General features: G+C 38.0%; 1 protein-coding gene across 12 annotated transcripts in view; it reads right to left on the bottom strand.

Moving 5' to 3' along the window:
* Window positions 1-19,734, bottom strand: part of Mvl (solute carrier family member malvolio) — a 24,971-nt gene continuing 5,237 nt past the window's right edge. For 2 of the 12 annotated variants that reach the window (XM_022839511.2, XM_022839513.2), the window contains 12 exons: window positions 13,072-13,297; window positions 10,760-10,882; window positions 10,075-10,184; window positions 9,716-9,832; window positions 9,173-9,408; window positions 8,487-8,704; window positions 8,043-8,252; window positions 7,737-7,823; window positions 7,298-7,434; window positions 6,752-6,962; window positions 6,323-6,413; window positions 4,237-4,595 (listed from right to left, as the gene is read on the bottom strand). In XM_022839511.2, the coding sequence (XP_022695246.1) occupies window positions 4,441-4,595; window positions 6,323-6,413; window positions 6,752-6,962; window positions 7,298-7,434; window positions 7,737-7,823; window positions 8,043-8,252; window positions 8,487-8,704; window positions 9,173-9,408; window positions 9,716-9,832; window positions 10,075-10,184; window positions 10,760-10,882; window positions 13,072-13,227 (1,851 nt within the window). In that variant the 5' untranslated portion in view covers window positions 13,228-13,297 and the 3' untranslated portion in view covers window positions 4,237-4,440. Of the gene's footprint in view, window positions 514-1,121; window positions 1,678-2,511; window positions 2,543-4,236; window positions 4,596-5,441; window positions 5,721-6,322; window positions 6,414-6,751; window positions 6,963-7,297; window positions 7,435-7,736; window positions 7,824-8,042; window positions 8,253-8,486; window positions 8,705-9,172; window positions 9,409-9,715; window positions 9,833-10,074; window positions 10,185-10,759; window positions 10,883-13,071; window positions 13,298-13,684; window positions 14,253-15,431; window positions 15,762-19,358; window positions 19,454-19,734 lie in introns of those variants that run through there. The other 10 variants (XM_022839516.2, XM_022839521.2, XM_022839520.2 and 7 more) reach the window with 10 other exon arrangements.

The following is a 19,734-nucleotide window of genomic DNA, read 5'->3' as shown; positions in this document are numbered from 1 at the left end:
TATGTGTAAACATTTAACGTCATATAAAACATGACCATTGGTTTCATCTCTCTTCACCTCCTATTTCGGCAACATACTCAGTTCACACTGATTGACACGGGTGAGGAACACAGTACTTATTTTTTTTTCTTAACGTTGCATTATTCTAAACCCTATTCTACTCTCTTTTTTGTCTTTATTATAGAATACAAGTGCTATATTCCTCTTCGTCCTGCGAGTCCCGCCAGGACTCTTCATATTCTTCATTAGCCTCATCGTTCTCGAGGTCGTCTTCACTCCTGGAATGCCCATTGGCTCCAAATGGAAGCCGGACAGAAGACTTCCCCGCCATCAATAGAAATCGTCTGGATCCCATTGGTATCGTTCTTGATGAGTTATTCGAACATCTGGGAAACTTTTGCGACCATTCTACCTTCGAGTTCCTCGCTGTGGCGACAACGACACATCGATCGAGGAGGCATGTATCCTCCTCAGCCCACCAGCCCTAGCTTGAGGATGTCGAACTATCCGGACCTGTGAGAAAAACCAAGGCAGTAAACTGACAATAAGAGAACGTTTCGCAAGCAGATAAACAGTAACTTTACTAGTTTTTCTACAGAATGCCTGCAAAAAAATGCTTTATGAGAGGGAGAATAATCTTTTTAAGCGGTGTCGATAAACTGTGACAATTAATATCGACTATCTACCAAGATGGTTTCCCGTCCATAGATTACATCGCCTACTTTCCAATTCAGCTGATTTACAGGCAAGAACTACATGTTACAATGTATTGCAAAAAGGTTCTACTTGATTCGGGCAACTGTTTTTACAACGAGAGTAATGAAATTTCCCCAATATTAAAAGCGGTCTGATGCATGTACTAACTAAATCTATTGAGTATAAAAACGTACTACTATTTCATAGCAACTGGGGCAGGATATCAAGCTATCATGCACTGGATCGGTCTATAGAATAATATTTTGCTACAGGCACAGCATCACAGAAAATATATAGTAGGATCATATCACGATGATAAGATAAGAGCCACGATGCATAGACCAATAATATAGTAGTATGTAACTAATATATATATTAGAGTAATGGGTGATTGATAGCAGAAGGATAATCATAGCAGAACATACCTCTCATGCTTGGGTACTGGGTGGTGTGCAATGGCAGACGCAACCGGTATAACAGTGAATCCAACTCATTTTTCGCCCAAGTCGGTATGACCACTGTGAAACTAATGAGTGGTTGGCCGACTACTACTCCATTAAGCAGTTCGGTCAAAAGGGCCGTCCCTTCCACTTAAAATAATATACTCAGCCTCTTTTCTCTCAGACAGTATTGCAGATTCGTTGAAGAGGTACACATGTAGATTTTGATTTTGTCTATCGTTTCTCGCTATTAAAATCCCCATTTATCATCATGGATTACAGGCACATGCGGGATGGCAGATGATATACGGAAGCGGATTTTGTTAAATTATTATAACTAAACGATGCTTTAGAGTTTGTTAAGTTCCACCTGGTCCCGCCGGAGCTCAATTTCAGCATCTAAAAACACGTGATGGCAGGGGCGTCGGATATAAGTCTTCTTTATCTGTCCGTGTCTTTCTTTGTAATTTTCACTATCTTCAACACAGATTATCATCACGACCACGATAATCCCTAGCTCCGCGCCGATCTCCATAGGTCACTGTGGACGTGGTTACACCAGCAGAACAATGGGACAGAATAATCAAATTACAAAAAGCTAAGGCGAAACAAGCACACTCCTTTTTTGCAAACATACATTCAGCGTCACGAGATATCACATCGGTCACATCGCAATGAATGATGACTAAAGAATTAAAAAGCATCATGTGAAAATACGGGACACAGCGTCTCAGCCTTAGGTACGGCCGTAGTTAATTTCGTTTAAGTAGAGCTCAAAAACACGACAAGCAAGAAAGATAACAATATTTTTGAGGTGAATGCTAATCGTTGACTAAAATAGGTTCGACGACATTAAGTTTATACTCGTTCAAAACGTTGAACCCAAACAAGTAATAAAATGATTTTTTTGAAAACGTCAATTCTTATATAGTAGTTCCAAGGTTAGCCACGCGCGCAGTTAGCTTATTCATTTAGGGATACTCGAAGGCACACTGCTGTACATCCAGAACGAAAAAGTCATCTATTATATATAATAAGATGCACTTTTCCTTTTTCCCAATAGACTGACGCAGCCGTTAGTTAGCAGCAGACGACCCGTCACCGGATTAATATGATACGAGCGAGTAACGGAAAATTCTGCTAGTGAACAACTTATAATAATAGTGTTAAAACCGGACGATAATTGTATTGGGACTGTATGAATTATATAGTTTTGCACGTATTTCATTAATTCGAATCGTTTTGGAAAGGACAGAGTGCTACCGGCCTCCAATTGAGCATTCTATTTTCACAACACGGCAAGTGAAACAGCCCAATACAAGAATCTGTACCGCTTAAATTTATATGTAGAATATAATAAAACATAATATCTTACCCTCCTTCGCTGGAGAGAAGCGCTACCGTATCTGTGAAAAATGGAAGGGGACAGTTGATCAACGAAAACAGAACTCGTACCTTACATACGCGCCTATAATAGGAATAACTACGAAGAGGACATTCCCAGTCGTACGATTGCAAAGCTGGTGTCGTCCAACCTTAAACATGGGGATCAAACATAGGGTCCTTTTCTACTTATCAAATATGTTCTATGAACAATGAGTTCCTTTGAAAGGTGTGTCTTTTTAGCATACACGGTGATGCTAGTAATAGTCATCATAATTAGTACGTTGTGTATCCCTCAGTAGGTTTCTTTACGCGGTTGAATCTTGATTTGCAAACGTTGCGTCAAACACTGGATTTCACCTTGTGCTTGCTTTTTGTCTGACTTAGGCTGGAGCGTTTTAATACTGTCTCTAAACCGAAACAAATATTTCGACAATTTTTTTTCGATAAACTAGAAGTGTGACTCCTGAGGGTGATGTGTGTGCAACACCAGTACTACCCATCGCAATCACAGCTTTAATTCCGGACCTAAACCGCCGAAGGGTCGTTTTCAACATATTTCCTTCCTAATCCGTAAATAACTTTTTGATAGTAACTGTGCGATAAGTGATATTGGTAGACGTTAAAGTGTTGTCCAAATACGCTACGTATGACAAGTTTCAACCAATGCTAATTCTTAAAATATAGCAGGCCAAAAGTCCAAAAAATGCAAGAGATTAAAACGGCCAAAAAGTTCTTTAGGCGCAAAAAGAAAACTCATCGTCAGAGCTTTTCTAAGCAACCCGATTGGCATTTTATATTCTCCGAACGGCCGTTCAGTTTCATCTCAATATCCCATGTGTATCAAGAATAACTTAATAGTCAATTTCAATGAATTTTCAAGTTTTTCTTTCAAATATACATTCTACTAAGGATTTTCTAATTTATCTTAAGCCTATAAATTTTCGGATTTCTCAGAAGTCGCACAAAAAATAGCAATAGCAAATACTGTCGATTTAGAGGAAAAAGGAGCTTCCTAATTTCAATAGGGGGGTTTGTCCAGCGCGGAAATATTGGAGAATAGCCGATTTTCACTCAAGTTCCGAAAACAACGCATTATTATTCGCCATGATGAATTTTTGTTTAATTTTTGAAAAAATTAACTTCCGTCCGGTACCACGACTTATGGATGAACACATAGCCAAAATATTTCCCAAATTTATCGCATCACCCTATATATATATATATATATATATATATATATATAGAACAATACCAATCGTAGTTCTATTTAATATACCCAGAAAGACTTAATTTTATAGTACTGTCACAGGGCCCTAAACCTGTCTATTTATTATTTTATCATAGAGAACCAACTCTTTTGGAAATTTATAAATTCCAACTTACTACATTGTTATATGTTGTGAAGCATTACCCAATGACCAGGCACTAGTCAAGTGTGATATTATAGTGCGATGTTATGTGTTAACGATATTCAAGTTCAGTAGTTATCGCTAACATCACCAAGTAACTACGCTTACCGTCTTCATCAATGTAGTTTTGAAACGTATGATAACGAATAGAGTTCAGGCAACCTTACGCGACCCTCTAACTTTAACAATGTATTTATCACAGATCAGAGGCTAAGTTATTAAACTAACAGTTCTAATGGGTTAGTGAATGAACTTCAAAATTCCGTATTCATATAGTAAAACGACGTAGTCATCAAAACTATTAATTAAACAAAATAGAGCTTTGTTTTATTCGGGCTTAGGTGTTATCTCCCGTGCGTAGAAACGTCATGTGATAGTGTTAAGGAACCCTTCCACGGATCTCCCGTTCGTGAGCTTCATCAGAAGTCCACGTTTTACAATGGTGCTGCCTTTACCGCTATCTTAAGTAAGAGACAGCAAAATCATTGGTCGTCACAACAAAGTACATTCTATCCGTTCTGTAACGCAGCCTGTCGCACAGCATATAGTACTCGGAAGCGATGTTCGCCCGTCGAAGATCGAGGAGACGCTATTTGAGTGACGACGCTACCGCTAAGTGAATTCCCCATACTTCCTCCCGAGTCGAGTCCTACCGACTGATCGGCTTATGTACGAAGTTGCCAACAAGGGATTTTTCACGATTTGATAACGATGCGAGGATAAAGCACACGCCCATAAAAGACACGACATGCAAATAAACACACAGAGAGACATATAGAAGAGACGAGATGCGTAATTCAAAGTGGATCCTATTTCTGGGGCCTCTTGAGGGGAATGAAAGAACAAGAGAAGTTGATTTGAGGAACAAACCATTTACCTTTCTCTTTGTATATAGTTAGAATCGGTACAAAAAAAACACTGATGCGTTCTTGATACTCAAATTGAGACGCAAATAATTTTGACCACTTACGTGAGCTTAGCACCTTCAAATACATTTATTACATAAAAACAATCTGCATTATGACTGGTACGTAATTCAACAACAACTTCGTTTAGCAAAGAACGATATACTAAGGATCTTTCTGGATCAGCTCAGCCCATTACGCGTATCATACGGCACTGCTGATAAATAGATTTAATCGTAAAGTGGACACCCCTTCACTAGATTATGCATCTGCGTTTGACGATCAGGTCGCCATCCTCTGCTTCTCAGATGAACACCAGTCAAACTAAAAAGACGGTACAGTATTATACTGAACACAAAGCGATCAGCAACGCTCCACTAATAACGTATTTACGGCTTCTTCGAGGTACGAACTACGCATTGTCAACATCGCACACGATGGCGAAAAACTACCACTCCCGACTGAAGAAAAAGAAATCATGACTCCTAACCTATTGGGCCATTGTCACCTGTCATTGTGCAAGCTTTGTATTGTATAGCCTTTATCCCTTTTAAACGACCTAATAACAACCACAAATTCAAGAAGGCATGTAAAGGGAATTTTACCTTAAGATCAGAACTCTCTTGCTCTTGGGCTCATGCGCGACATCCCTAGATGCTGACGCCTCTTGTGCCCCAATGCGTAACATTTCTCGCAGAGCTGCCTTTAATCCATTGTCGTTCATTTGACATTAGCACCCGAACTTTTCCTTTACCGTTTTCTACGGCGGTTACTCCTAATAATGAACCTTATTAGCGACAGTACGCACTAGCCGTATCGTTTCCACGGCAAGGTATACATTGTCCTTATTTACCAGAAGTCGTCACCAAGCATTAGGCAGAGTGCTACGATATAAAAGCGATAGGTCGATCCCGTTAGATTGGCCTGCTTGAATCAGGCTCATCATTTACGACTTCAGAGTACTCACTCAACTAAGCATGGGTTATACGTGCACCCTTATTTATAAGAGCTATAATATCCGTAAAACATTAAATTCCAATGCTCTGTTTTATTTCGCAGTATGGAATTCCAATACTATCTCCGTAGTAAACTACAATATCCTATTTATGATAGAAACGTATTTTTCATGCGGAAGCAGAACTACGAATGGACTGACGGCAACATGCAACGTCGTTGTAGCATAGAATTTTAGGACGACGCCAGCAAAATCCTATTTGCGCTCAGGCGTACGGTCCTTTAGTTCACTAACTGTCCGACGCGTTGAATGCAGAGTTATCTTAAACACTAGGCCACGTTACTAGGCGCGCCTCAACGATTCACTCGTTGTGTGACAATGAGCGGAATGAAGCAGTTTCTATCAATGCAAGGTATATCTACAGTCTACGGGTAAGGATCATTGCAATATCGTTTTATAGACCTCAATCCAAACTTCATAAGACTTAAACTTGCTTAGAAACAAACATGGCTTGAAATAGCGGGAACTTACCGGAGTCGATCGTGTCATCACTGCTACCTCCGCTCAATCCAGTAAGTGCAATCTGTTCAGGATCATTTAACTTCAGATACTGTCCCACGCACTGGTTAAGTTTGAAACAAACGAGCAACATATATATATATATATATATAATATATATTAGAAATACTGAACTTTTTTAGGCAGTAAGAAACAATATTTGTTATTTTGGTGTTGGCAAACAAGTGAAGTAGTAATATCTAATATGACAATCCATAGATTTGCCAAAAAAAATCCATCTCAGTTGTTTTATGTAGCGGGTCATGTTTGCCTAACACATGAGAAATTCTTATCCATTTTTTTATTACCGGCTCAAACTCGGCCGGCCCAACGATGTGATAAAAGCTAACACTTTTCCCACATAGAAGTTTTCAGAACATAAGTCACTCTTAGAACACCTACTGGTATCGACGTGAGCGCGGTGACGCCAAAAACAACGAGCAGACAACCCGCTAAGTAGAGAATGAAGCCAATATAGAAGACGACAAAAATGGCTGTAAGTACGTAGACGAACCAGTTCTGAGTCAATTTATCCGACACCAAAAAGCTAACGAAATATAAATCGATTCCGATGACAAGTATCAACAAAACCGAGGAGAATGATTTGATCACCCTGCAAATAAATAACGTGAAGGGTTATTAAGGTATCTAGGTATAGCATTAACAATCTAATAAGTACAATACGTTTTCATCTTCAAACTATAATTAATATATTCAACACTTGTTCAAAATAAAGCAACAATACTAGAGTTCTGCGTTTCGTTGTCCAATGAGCTAAATGCTAGACATTTTTTGGTAAATATTAGGCACCTACATTAACTTTTACCGCTTACATATGTGTAAAGGGTGAACTTGATGTTCACCACCTTCATGTTATTTTGAAACAGAGATGACCCTTAACAACGGATAGATATTAAAAATGAGCACGATGTAAAACATGCAACTTACTTTCCGCTTTTGAAATCTCCCATTATGCCATCATGGCATACGAATGTAATACAAGGGATTAGAGCAAATGGCAACTGTAGGGACATCAGCGCATTCAGAAGGTCGTTCATGGACGATAGTTGATTAATATCGCCAATCTGTATCAAACGAAGTTCAAATGTACAGATCATAACAGAAAAAGCTAACAAAGCAGCCACCGGAAACAAAAACCAGACATCGCTCATCTACTATTCAATAATACAGCTGAAGAATAGCTTGTGATTATATTCTTATACAAAATGTGACTAGAGGCAGACTTTGTACACATACGATTCTTGAACATTTTATAAGAAACATGTAAAAATCAATTCAAGTCTTGCCGACCACACATAACTTATTCGAATAAAAGAAGCTATATATAGAAAAAAAACTTTAAAGTTAGTGGCGGATGAAGACCGACCAACGAGACCAGAAGCGTTGGTCCAATGGCGATTGTTCGGGTAATAAGCACTCGAAGCCAGCGTTGAATATTGAGGTTAAGAAAGCCCTGTATAACAAAAACACAATACGGCAAAGTCATTGCTTCGTCTTGTACCAGTTAATCATTAGAACCACAGCATCTGCAAATCACTATGTCTGCTATAAAATTAAACATGCTGACATGATTTGAGCCCCACTTAGATAGATCTGTTTCACTTTATAATAGTACGTGTTTCACTCTATTATAAATGGTGATATTTCAACGAATGCAATTTAACAAACTTACCTCCATGATAAACTGGCCAGAGTAAGTCCCAGTCATTGTTGAGCTTTGGCCAGCGGCGAATATTCCAATTGCCCAGATCATCAAAGGGCCAAGACCGAACTGACATCCAAGATAGATTCCAGCCTTGTAAATGTTTATATGTACAGGTTTATCGTCCTTCTTGAAGACATCCTTCTTATACTGTAATGTTGAATTCATGCAGAGGTCATTCTGGAAAAAAGGAACAGTCAGATTAAACGTGTGGTTTCTATTTTACAAAAGTCAGTTCGTATTTTGGATATTTCCGCACAAACTGATCCTTTATATCATGGCCTTGGACAACTCTGCCTTGAAGCTAACAAGTGCGTGTAAATATTCCATAGTATAACATATACAGCAAAAGTATCTAGAATCGCTATTTCGAGCATTTTGAACCGACGTAGATCTACAGTATCTGCCACTTACGATATCCGCATTGGTTTTTCCGTAAAGGCCCTGCGCGAAGACGGATACAACAAAAATGTTAATGATGAATGAGACCAGAAGCGCAATAGAACTTTCGATGAAGTAGTATTTATTGGCCTCGGATACACTGTGCTTGTCGCGACGATCGATTTTTCGTGATTTGACCAATGCCGAATGCAGGTAGAGGTTATGGGGCATAATGACAGCCCCGATAATACCTGCGCATAAGCAAAACATTAAAGATGAGCAAAGACAACGGGATGATATTAGTGCTGTGAATATAAGCAACAAGTGCGTTTGTCTATACACGATAAGTCAAACAAAAGCCAAGATAATTATAGGTATAGGAAGCACACAAAAGCTCGATCGGGAAACTATATGGCTTTAACCATATCTAATTTGAGAAAGGCTTATCCACAAATGTCATCAAGGCAAAAAACCTATTCGTTTACTATTTGATAAATGTATATATGTTTGTTTGGTATTTTCACGTTCGATACTCAGGCCGCTAGGCATTCCCTCAAAGTGGTTTTGCTGGACCTATCTGGGCTTTTTCCGACAACTTTATTAAGCAGCATCATAACAATATAACTTAGTAGTCATTTGCCAATGCCGAAATTCGAACCAGCGATGGCAGCATGTATTTAATGAATATGTATGAGGGCAAGTGACGCAGCATTACTTACCGACAGCCTGCTGAAGTACGTCGTAATTACAACTCTCACACCATGGAATGAAAAGTCCTTTGATAACCTCACTTTGAGGGGGAGCCACCGTAACATACTCGTAACCGAATGTTCCCGCCATAATTGTGATAAGTGTCAAAAACACACATTCAAGTTTCCGCAAGCCATATTTGTCCAGTAGCAAGAACGTGAACGTATCACAAATCGTGATAATCACTCCCCAGTAAACCTGGATACTGAAACACCAGGAAATTAAAAAATGTCAGCTTCTATGATCGTTCATGACTGGCAAATGTCCGCATATATTTTTCTATTACTGGATTAAGATATTTAAAAGTTACTAGTCTATTTGATCAGCCAACTTAGTAATAAAAAATTACAACTATACACTAGAAGATTAGCTTCAGTCTTTACAATAAATAGCTTCCTATTTGCACTTGTCTAAAATACACCTGTAAACAAACCTTAATAAGCAGAGATTCATGATTGTTTGTCAAAGTTGGAATAATCGAATCAATTTATAGCAAATATTTCTGACACTACCCTCCGTCACTGATCAGGAACAAGGCGATTGATGTTCCGATAACCTCTTGCATGTCACTGCCGACTACGGCTATTTCGACGAGGATCCAGAGGAGATACCGAGGATACTTAGGGTACCTGCCCATGAATAAAGAAACAAAGAGGACATATGAGGCAGCGATAAGAGCAGTTGATACATGAACAACTTTGCCTGCCACTTCGTGGTTCGGTTTCGCTAAAAAATGGGTTATCAACGTGATCAAAAAAGAGAACGTAAAAGGGCATCTTAAACTATATCATGTTTGTCCATTGCTAAATAGTAGAAAGTCGTTCTTTTTTATACCCCGTAAAAAAGAAAGCGGGGTTGTTTTGTGACCCACCTGAGTCGGCAAACTTCAGCGAGGTGGTGGCCACTTACGACTCCAAGGCGGGCCGCAAGACGCTGCATCATTAGGCCGAATATTGTTGCAGTAAATAGGACCCATAGCAACTGCAATCGTTCACAATTAGAACAGACGAAAATACGCTGCCTAAGCTCATGTTATGAACATACTAATCTTATGCGCTATTAGATCATAAGAAACAAATGCGCAACACGAGAAAAATCTTTTTTTTTAATAATGATAGTAATTAAGCGGCTATTGAATATGCACAAAAATAATACTATATATTATAACTATTATTAGGTTCTTTCAAGCGGGGCATGCGCTCCTCTAGATTTAAGTTACGTATAAGGTACTACTTAAAATAAGCTAGACAGGTGCAAAAAGATACTTTTCTTAAAGAATTCCAATCACGATACTTGTTAGGCCTATATAGAATGAGGCTTGCTCTAACCGTAGATACAGACTTCATAACGAATACCCAACAGAGGTAGCTGAACACGGCATACTTCTACAACATATATAATTATTGGAACTCAAGTGTTTCGCTTTAAAAATATCGCATGAACCGAAATTTGGACCCCACCTAATAATAGTACATCACACTCACTATTCGTATGTTTTTACTTCTTTTTAGTAAGAAATTCAGTGTTATCAATGAAATTGAATTAATTTTGCTCACCTTATAGCTGGCAACAGCTCCTGATTGCAGATCCGATTCGATGTTACCCGGGTCGAGATACGCTATGGACATCAGGAAACCTGGACCTGTGAAGGCCCACAGTTTCCGCCAACTGAACCATTCCTGAAAACGAAGCAGACCACTAGTAGGGTCAATTACTAGAAAATCATATTAATCCTTAAGGTTAACGAAAGTGTTTGCCCTGCATTTTGCCATTAAAAATAAATATTGCACAGCTTCATTTGCTTTGCCACAATGTACATCACCCTCTGTCACCATTCGATCGTCATATGTGTGTTTTTTTAACATATATTCTTTCTTGTGATTCTTTAAAAACAGTCTTTTTAGACGCCCGATAACTATTCATCCATTTTATGTTTCTTGGAAAATTAGTGAGTGTCTGAGCGGTAGCAGAACATAGTTCTCTCAGTAACTGAGAATTCAATAGAACAAAATCAAAAGGATACGCGAGCTGAAGAATTAACTAATCAGCCGATCTTCTTTATAATATTCCCCGCTATAGTTAGAACAGCAGATCATTTGATTCTTATTTACAGAATTGTGTTCAGATAACCCGCCTAAAAAATACAAAATTCAAGTGCTGTATTACCCACTATAATAGTCTTACTTGATTGAAATCATCAAAAATGAACGCCAACTATCGAAACGCAGTTCTTCAGCACATATTCTTTATGAAATTTCGAATTTTTTGAGCATTGTATCTATTTTTATTAAAAGTAAATAATAAAAAAGTAAGTTTTTAATACTAAATCCCAACTTTTCAGCACTGGAATACTTACGCTAACAGTAATTGTCAAAATTACTCAAAGACATTTTTATGTCTATCATGTAGCTGCAAATTTCTGAACTGCCCGTGCTCATCTAAACCAGTTTTTTTTTTTAATTAAGGTTACGAAGAAAATGCGATCACGTCCAGCGCAATGAGGCAGACTTAAAGGCGAGAGTCATAGGTGGTTTACTTTAAATATGTAAAGATAAGCCAACGCAGTTGTTCTATTACGCCTTTACTAATATAGTTGTTTAATTATTTTTATCAATTAACGACCCTGGTGCACTAATTTCTTATAAGAACTTCTTAAAATACTAGATATGTCATGCTTCTGTATGCTGCCATCTTGGCAAATCTGTTCAGACGTGCATCATTGCTCGCATACGATGGCTAACTGAATTTAAGATGGTGAATGAATCTGATGAATGAAGAATTATACTTAGTAAATAGGCTTTCATTAGTGATATTAGCTAGAAGTTAGTGATAGTTAATTCTGGTCAAAAAGCAGTTCTGTTCTTCATAATTTGTCTTCATTCATTTACCACAACTACTAAAAGGCCTTAATCGAAAATTCAGGTTTCAGAATCAGACACAAATGGTAGCATTGAAATCTCTCACTTCAACTGAGCAATTTTTTAGAGGACAATAGTTGAAATAACTGTCTTGGACAAACAGGTCGCGGGTACCTTTTTTATTCGTTGTAGGTATTATGACAGATGTGAAAGAAAAAAAGGGCAGCGAGAACCATTACTAAGCAACGAAAAAAGCGATAGGATCTTATGCAATTAAATCTTTTTTCAAAAGTCATCTTCAATTGGCGAGACCCTGAGATACTGGAAATGCAGGCCAAATTTATGTGCTCAAGTCATCATGTGTGCTATCCTAGGTCATTCTGCGCCACTCCTAAGTTCGCCCAGACCTGACGAGTCTTTTGTCTTCTATTATAATCTACTGCTTGCGGCACAAGAAGCCAAGTGGCCTATCGTCACGATTACGGGCGTCTGAAGGCGAATATTACTAGTGAACACAAGTATCACTTTCAAGTGTCGTATTTTTTAGCTCAAATAAGCTAGAGCAATGAAATGTTTCATTTTAAATCGAGTATGTAACCCGGTATTATTGCATAATACAGTTATTGCATTTTGTCAACAAAAACTTGACGATGTGAGAGAGCTACAAAGTATTTAATAATATTCTGTTTTGGCAAGTGGTGCATTGAAAACAGTGAAATTTCGCTAATGCATGCCTATGAGACAATATCTTAACTATTAGAAAAGAAACTTTTCCTCATGAAGAGCTTACGGTATTGACGTACGATTTGTTTTTTCGATAGCTCCAGCTATTTAATACTGGGCGCTTTTGTTAACGATGACGTTTCCCCTGTGGAACTGCTTTAATTAACATACAAGCCTTTTGAATCACGTGAGTCTTGCCTTTTCTTTGAGGCAGGACATTACCTTTCTTTCTCTCAGAACTACATAACTGATACGAAAGACCCTGGTGTAGCCACCTAATTACTAACATAGGTTTTGCTGGCGGACGGCACCGCAATCTTTTCGCTGAAGTATGCATCGTCTTCATCTTTGAAGCTTTTGCGAATTGCTTTAGCATCTCGCGCCGATCTGGACGTTGGCGGACTCGAGCCGGAAAGTTGCTGGGTGGGCTCGGACGAACTCATCGTTACCTCTAATAAGGGTTAACTTACTGGCGTTGCGATAGTTCAAGCACCTCAGACAACACTGAGCCACCTGAAAAATAAAATGGGGCAAAGTAAAGTGTCAGTTAACACTAACAAGAAAAACTTAAATCATACTCATATGGATTTCATCTAGATTCTTTTGATACGCGAAAAAGCGATAAAAAATGATAGTGCAGTGAAATATCAAGCTGTGACATGTGTGGATTGATCAGGTAGCATAGGCTAGGACATCTATTCATAATGCGATACAAAAAAATTAGCGTCAAAGTATCAGTTGTATATTAAAGCTTTTCGTAATACCGTTACTGCTAGAGTAAACCCCGGAGATAAGCAAAGAAAAAGTATGAAGACATAATACAAGATCTAAAATACGTATGCGAATTTTAACTTAAATTTTATTATTAAACTATATCGTGCAGATTAAGGTTGTACCTACCTTCGTTTGCTATAATTCGGGCTAAGCGCGGTCAATTACAATTCAGATAATTTTTTTACATCGATTTTTGTCTTGATAATAATCTAGACCTTTAGATAGGATAATATCATTTGTATTTGTATATTGTATACATTAACATATACTGTACGTCTATCGGAGATAAGAGGTCACCCAGGTACACTATACTTCGAGGCAATTTTAAGCAACATCATTTATATTGCATGACAGCAACGTAAACGCCTTAGCATAGGTTCGATAAATATGCTTAGTCTGCATGAAGCTATCTGCATTCTCGTATCTAAACATGGCAATCTGTCAACCTCTGGAAAAACCAGGCAATAAAACTATCTCGTCTAAACTCTAAACGTGTATTTTCTTTGAGCAAATGGCACACACTCAGTATAAGCCAACTCTTTTGATGAAAAAAGTTCATGTGTCACGTCCCTAATTCTATATCCGTATCTCAGGCGGGCTTGTACGACGGCGAGTAAACAGAGCCATCCTAGTGAGCAAACCCTTATCGTAAATCGTCGCGTAAACGCGTTACGCCCCGAAAGCCCTTTGACCTAATATTGTTATAAAGAAGTCATCGTAGAAGCATATTATCGTGTAACGAAATCAGCAAATCCCTAGCGTTGGGGAACTAAGCACCCCACCGTTAAAGACTGTTTGAATCACGTCGTGAGACAGATACGAACTCGTATAGCATGTATTTTGTAGAAAGAAAACTGTTGGTCAATTGCGACGAGCAGAATGAGTTTGGTAACCTGCGACAAAAAGGTAAAATGTCGCAATCGGATCGTGTTATCTTTCGTAAGGGCTTTTTTTTACCCGATCTGTTCATTCACAACGCCGCCAGAAAGGACGAATCGATCAGCATCGGTGACTCGATGTTCTAGTAAACGTAGAGAAACCAGAAGAAGCAAAAAGGCTTAAAAACAAAAACTCTGGCCGAACATAGTCCGCGGCCAACGTCGCACATGATCCGTCGTCTTTTTTCATGGTATTCATACATATCAGTATGGCTGAATGGACGAAAGAGTGTCATTTGTGTCAGTTCTTACATAATCTGACAATTGTTTCATTTGTCTATGATTGGACAAGAAATTGCGCACCGCCTTGTGAGCCGGCGACTGATTCGAGTTATTATCAATACTGGGAAGCGAGCAAGGCCAAGTGAGACTGCCCGAAGGGCCATTTTGTTATCACCATTCGAATGACTGTTTTAAAAAATAAAGGTTACCAAAGTGACAAGAGAGCTAACGTAAGAAATATTACGAGACATTGTAAAACTAGAGTTTTTAACATTGAGAGGTCAGCCAGGAAAAACGGGTGACATTGATCTTTAGCGAAATCACCTCAGATGGCGCACAGTTCGCACGACACTGGGATAAGTAGTTAGATCAGGAAAGTTAAATAATACTATAGTATTACTATGAAACTTTCTCTTTTCACTAAGCGGCTACTAAGTACTATGTAAGTACTAGGTACACTATGAGCGAAATATGAGGTTGATGAATCAGCGATCTGCTGTCCCTGAATAGCGAAATTCTTTCTGTTATCAATGAGATAAATAAGCGCATCAAAAGGTCAACTTAAAATTAAATACCAGACATTAGAACATACATGTAGAGATACGTGCGTTTTTATTAGAAAACTCATAGGAAGAGGCAAATACAAATAGGACTCTCACATCTCTACTTCGTGAATGAAGTCACTAATACCAAATAATGACGGAATTACGAACCTTTAAATTTATTTCTCCGCAGCAAACTGATCTGTCATTGAGTACACCATTATCAATTGGATAGAATTCCGCCAGGAATATTCGATTGATTAACCAATTAGTGAAAGGGACATGTTTACAAAATGTGTCATTTTCAAGACGAACTCGTTTAAGGCTGTACAAGACTACATACACACAGCTAATCTGTTGGTATCAAGAAATTGGTGACCACACAACAGGACACTGAGTAAACAATCACTAAGGTTCGACTAACTCAACAGTTTGAATCCCTGCACCAATCTCTACTCTGCACTAAATCTACTTTCATATGTGAACTCAAATATATAGCATAGCTGGCTGGAACCGTACCGTGCTGACAGGCACTGTCCCTCGCATGTATGACGACAAACCAATTGCTAGTCTATTACTTTTAATGGGACAGTCGATAGATAATGAGTTCGAGCGACTGGATGAGATTAGTCGGGAACATGATGTTAGCGTTTCTAGCGCTAGATTTAGTTGAATCCATAGCCATTTCTATAAGTCATTGACGTGTTAATTAGAAACGCCGGTTTCTAGTCGGCGGTATGGCCGCTCCTATTGATTTAGCAATGGACTTAACAAACGAGCATATAGGAGGTATAGTTTGTTTAGGCACTAAACATTTCCTAAGATGCTGGCTTTACGATAAATGTGTAGATTTGTTGACGATATGCACCCTTGTACACCCATTAATTATCTAGCTATAACCTAGACGACTACCGCACGACCTATACGTTCAGGCGGACGCACATTTCAGTGCACAATATTTCTGGTATAATCAACTTAATTTCTGAGAAGATATATGATTAACCGGCTAACGGTCACAGAACTTCTTGATGCATAACCTTATCATAGATGGTAGCATCTACGTGCGAACCAACGACAGGCATTGTTCCCCCGTATCTAATCTAAGAACAGAAAATCCATAGCAAATAGAATTCGATGATTACGTATACATAAACTTGTTTATGAATTAATCTCACATTTAAAAAACAGTCTTCGCCCATAGCCCGAAACTAGACTTCCTACCATTTTTGAAAAAAAAAAACCAAAAAGCCTACTCTGACAAAAATATCCCCAATAATTACATATGAGAGGCAAACAGAATCTACAAGCAACAGATCTGAATAAATTTAATCGACGTTCGTTAGTACCAATTTTGAAACTTAAGCACCACATCCTAATGAGGCAGAATCAACGTTATGTTATTTGACAAAATCAAATTTAATTATTATTGTGCTAAATTAGTTCAAAATTAGTCGTTTAACATTTTACGACTATTTGATATAGGACAACGCTAGGAGCAGAAAAATGTCTAGCCTTTAATACGCACGTTCTTACGAGCTAACGCCACGCAAGCCAGCATTTAGCAGTTTGCAATATAATTTAACCAAAACGAATTATTTTGATTATCTCAACTTGGTACTACTCTGTTAGATTTTAGTGTTCATTAAAGCAGTTGTGAATATCTAGCAGTAACTTTAATGCTGCTCCTAAAACCTGTCTCGATAAGAATGAAAGTTATTCAATACACCCCAAAAAGAAACCATTTACACTAACAACCAGCTTATCCGTCCTCTGTACATAAGACTATGGTAATTGGGTTTCATTAAGAGAGCGCGTGTTGAAGTTGCAAGCTCTTTGGATGACCTTATCAAATTTAATTGTTTTATGAATGACAGCCACTGTTCCTATATTGTAAAATTTAAAATTTAGACCTAATTTCACGCTTAGTTTTCTACCTGTTAGTAGAATAATGCATTCCAAATCATGATAGAAGCTGGATTCAGAACAGATTGTACGAAAAAACGGGCATATTAAACCGATTAGCTTGTTTTGTAGTTTTTGTGTAATCCGAAATAATATGGTCTAGGTAAGTAAAGAGGAGAGGAGCCTACCGGCAAGAACACTTTCTATCTTCAGTGAAAAATATCATTCCAAATAAAGGTAATAGTGCATAGGTTATTTATATCTACAATCGTTTAATTTAATATTTTTTTAAGTCCGCAATTAAACGCAAGTTCTGGATTATCGACAAAGTATTGTCCGTTTGAGAACCAAAATTAAAGAAAACATTTTTTTAACTATTACGAAACTGAATACGAACCATTTTCACTGTAGATTCGTGCTATTCGCCAATAGCACGATATTCCCATCACTGCAAAATTCTGGACGAAAAAGCTATGACAAGTGATTTTTTCGTTTACACATTGAAATTAAATTAACACCGTTAAAGGAGCTCTGCAAATGCCGAAACCGATGGTGATCTGATAATGCAAGAGTCCAAACTTATGAAAATTTTCTCTCCAAGTGCTTTGAATTTTTGTCAGTAGCCTAGCAATGTCATGACAAAAGACGACGCTCTTTCTGTTGACTAGCTTAAATTTCTTTCAATGGTTAATCTTGTCAGCTGCTGACGGTAGCTATTCAATTCGGTCGCTTTGCTTGGCAACAGTAACTCAAGCACATAATATAGCCTTCTTCTAGCAGTGATATCATGATTTGCGCATCGGTTTCAGAATAATTCGATCGATTTCTTCTGCATTTGGTTGAACACTATGAGAAGTATACGTGTTTCACATGAAAATCCGCATAATGAACACGATAAAACCATCTTTAGGCTTTTTTTTTCCGGTAACCTAACTTGATTAGAAACGGCACAGATCATTTGTTTATAGGCTTAGCTAGTAGTTGTGCCTTTATCTTAATAAAACTGTAAAATATAACAAATTTCTGTAGATATTTCTCTCATTTATGGAACATTTTATAACAAGTCTGAATTCTAAATGCATTCTCATAACGTTAGCATATCTAAAGCCGAATATTAGGTTTAAAATAACACCAATTCTATACATGAAATATATATTACTGAGTCATCTAACCATAAACACGGTCAATACTTTTTCGATAGACTAACATGGCGCAGAGATGTGCACACATTCCGATGGGGGAGATATTGTGTTCAGATAGTGTTTAATTAATGAAATAGAAGACATCGTGGTCCCTTCTTTCGTTATTTAATATAGTGCTGCTTTCCCTTTGTAAGAGCTCTGAAATGTTCTTTATCGATGGCAAGGCTTGCCTTTTCTCAGCCAGGGTCACATTGTGCACTTGTAAACCTTTTCTGATTATAGGTCGCGCAAAAAATGTAAGTTATCAGGATTAAGGAAGTTTGCGGGATTGGCAGTTCAAAACTATTGCTATACAGGTTCGTTATAAACGGCAACATAGATTACTATTCGTCTTAAAGTTAGTTTTTCAACACTGCAATTAGCGTCTTTCTAACCTGAAATACACAAGTTGTTATATATATAAGCTATAGTCTTAGTTCTATGATGTTATGTACGTGTGCATTCTTCAGATCTTTCCTATTGATATCGATGTACTTCGAAGCGGATAAGACCAACCAACTCCATTTCATTAGAAATTAATCGACAAGATGTTAATATTTTCCTAAAAGACTCGCTAGTCAAGCAAAGGCGTTGTTTATACAAACCCTGCCATTAATAAATCATACATATATGTATATATATCCATTGACACCTTTTCGTGTCAACTAACTTCTTTTAAGTCACATTGAATAGTATTCACTTATTCGGCTGCAGTGAGTGATATTACGCTATTATGCTCTCGAGGCACTCGACAGCGTTCGCAAGTAGCCACTCGTCGTTCAAGGGTTTACATGTCTATATATGTACGAGTCAGATTCGTTTGTGAAATCATAACCATGTTACAGTTGATTTTGTAAACAATAACTCAAGCGTTCAAAGCGAAAACATCGCCAACAAGTACGCGAGATTTTTTTAGTCACCTATCGTTATCAAAATGCCCTTGAGCCTGTTCGCCCTGAAGCGGTCAGTGAACTACCGAAAAACTGTATTCTGTAGTAAAAGAAGAAAATGTTACTTTATATACTGTCCTTAGTTTTCCGTCTAGCCTCGACACATATGGCGCTCTCCGGCATCTGTTGGAGATCAACTTCATTAAGGTGCAGCAAGTACCTGTAGAAAAAACACAGATTTACAACTTCGCTAGCTTTACGTTGCCATTTACGATCGCAACGCCATAACCGATGTTGCTTGTCTCATGTCGCCACTGGTGAAGCAGTAATATACTGTGTTGGCAGGCCATGGACCATTGGGCCAACATTTTTCTGACAGTGACACCCTTTCAAGCTAACTATGTCACCTGACCAGTCGATATTTGTTGTTCCCATATTTCCAGTTAAAAACATGGTAACTTATTGTCCTATATATATATATATATATATATATATATATAT

The sequence above is a fragment of the Varroa jacobsoni genome, unplaced genomic scaffold (genome assembly GCF_002532875.2).
Source record: "Varroa jacobsoni isolate VJ856 unplaced genomic scaffold, vjacob_1.0 scaffold_807, whole genome shotgun sequence".
NCBI lineage: Eukaryota > Metazoa > Arthropoda > Arachnida > Mesostigmata > Varroidae > Varroa > Varroa jacobsoni.
This window is presented reverse-complemented; position numbering and strand designations above follow the sequence as displayed.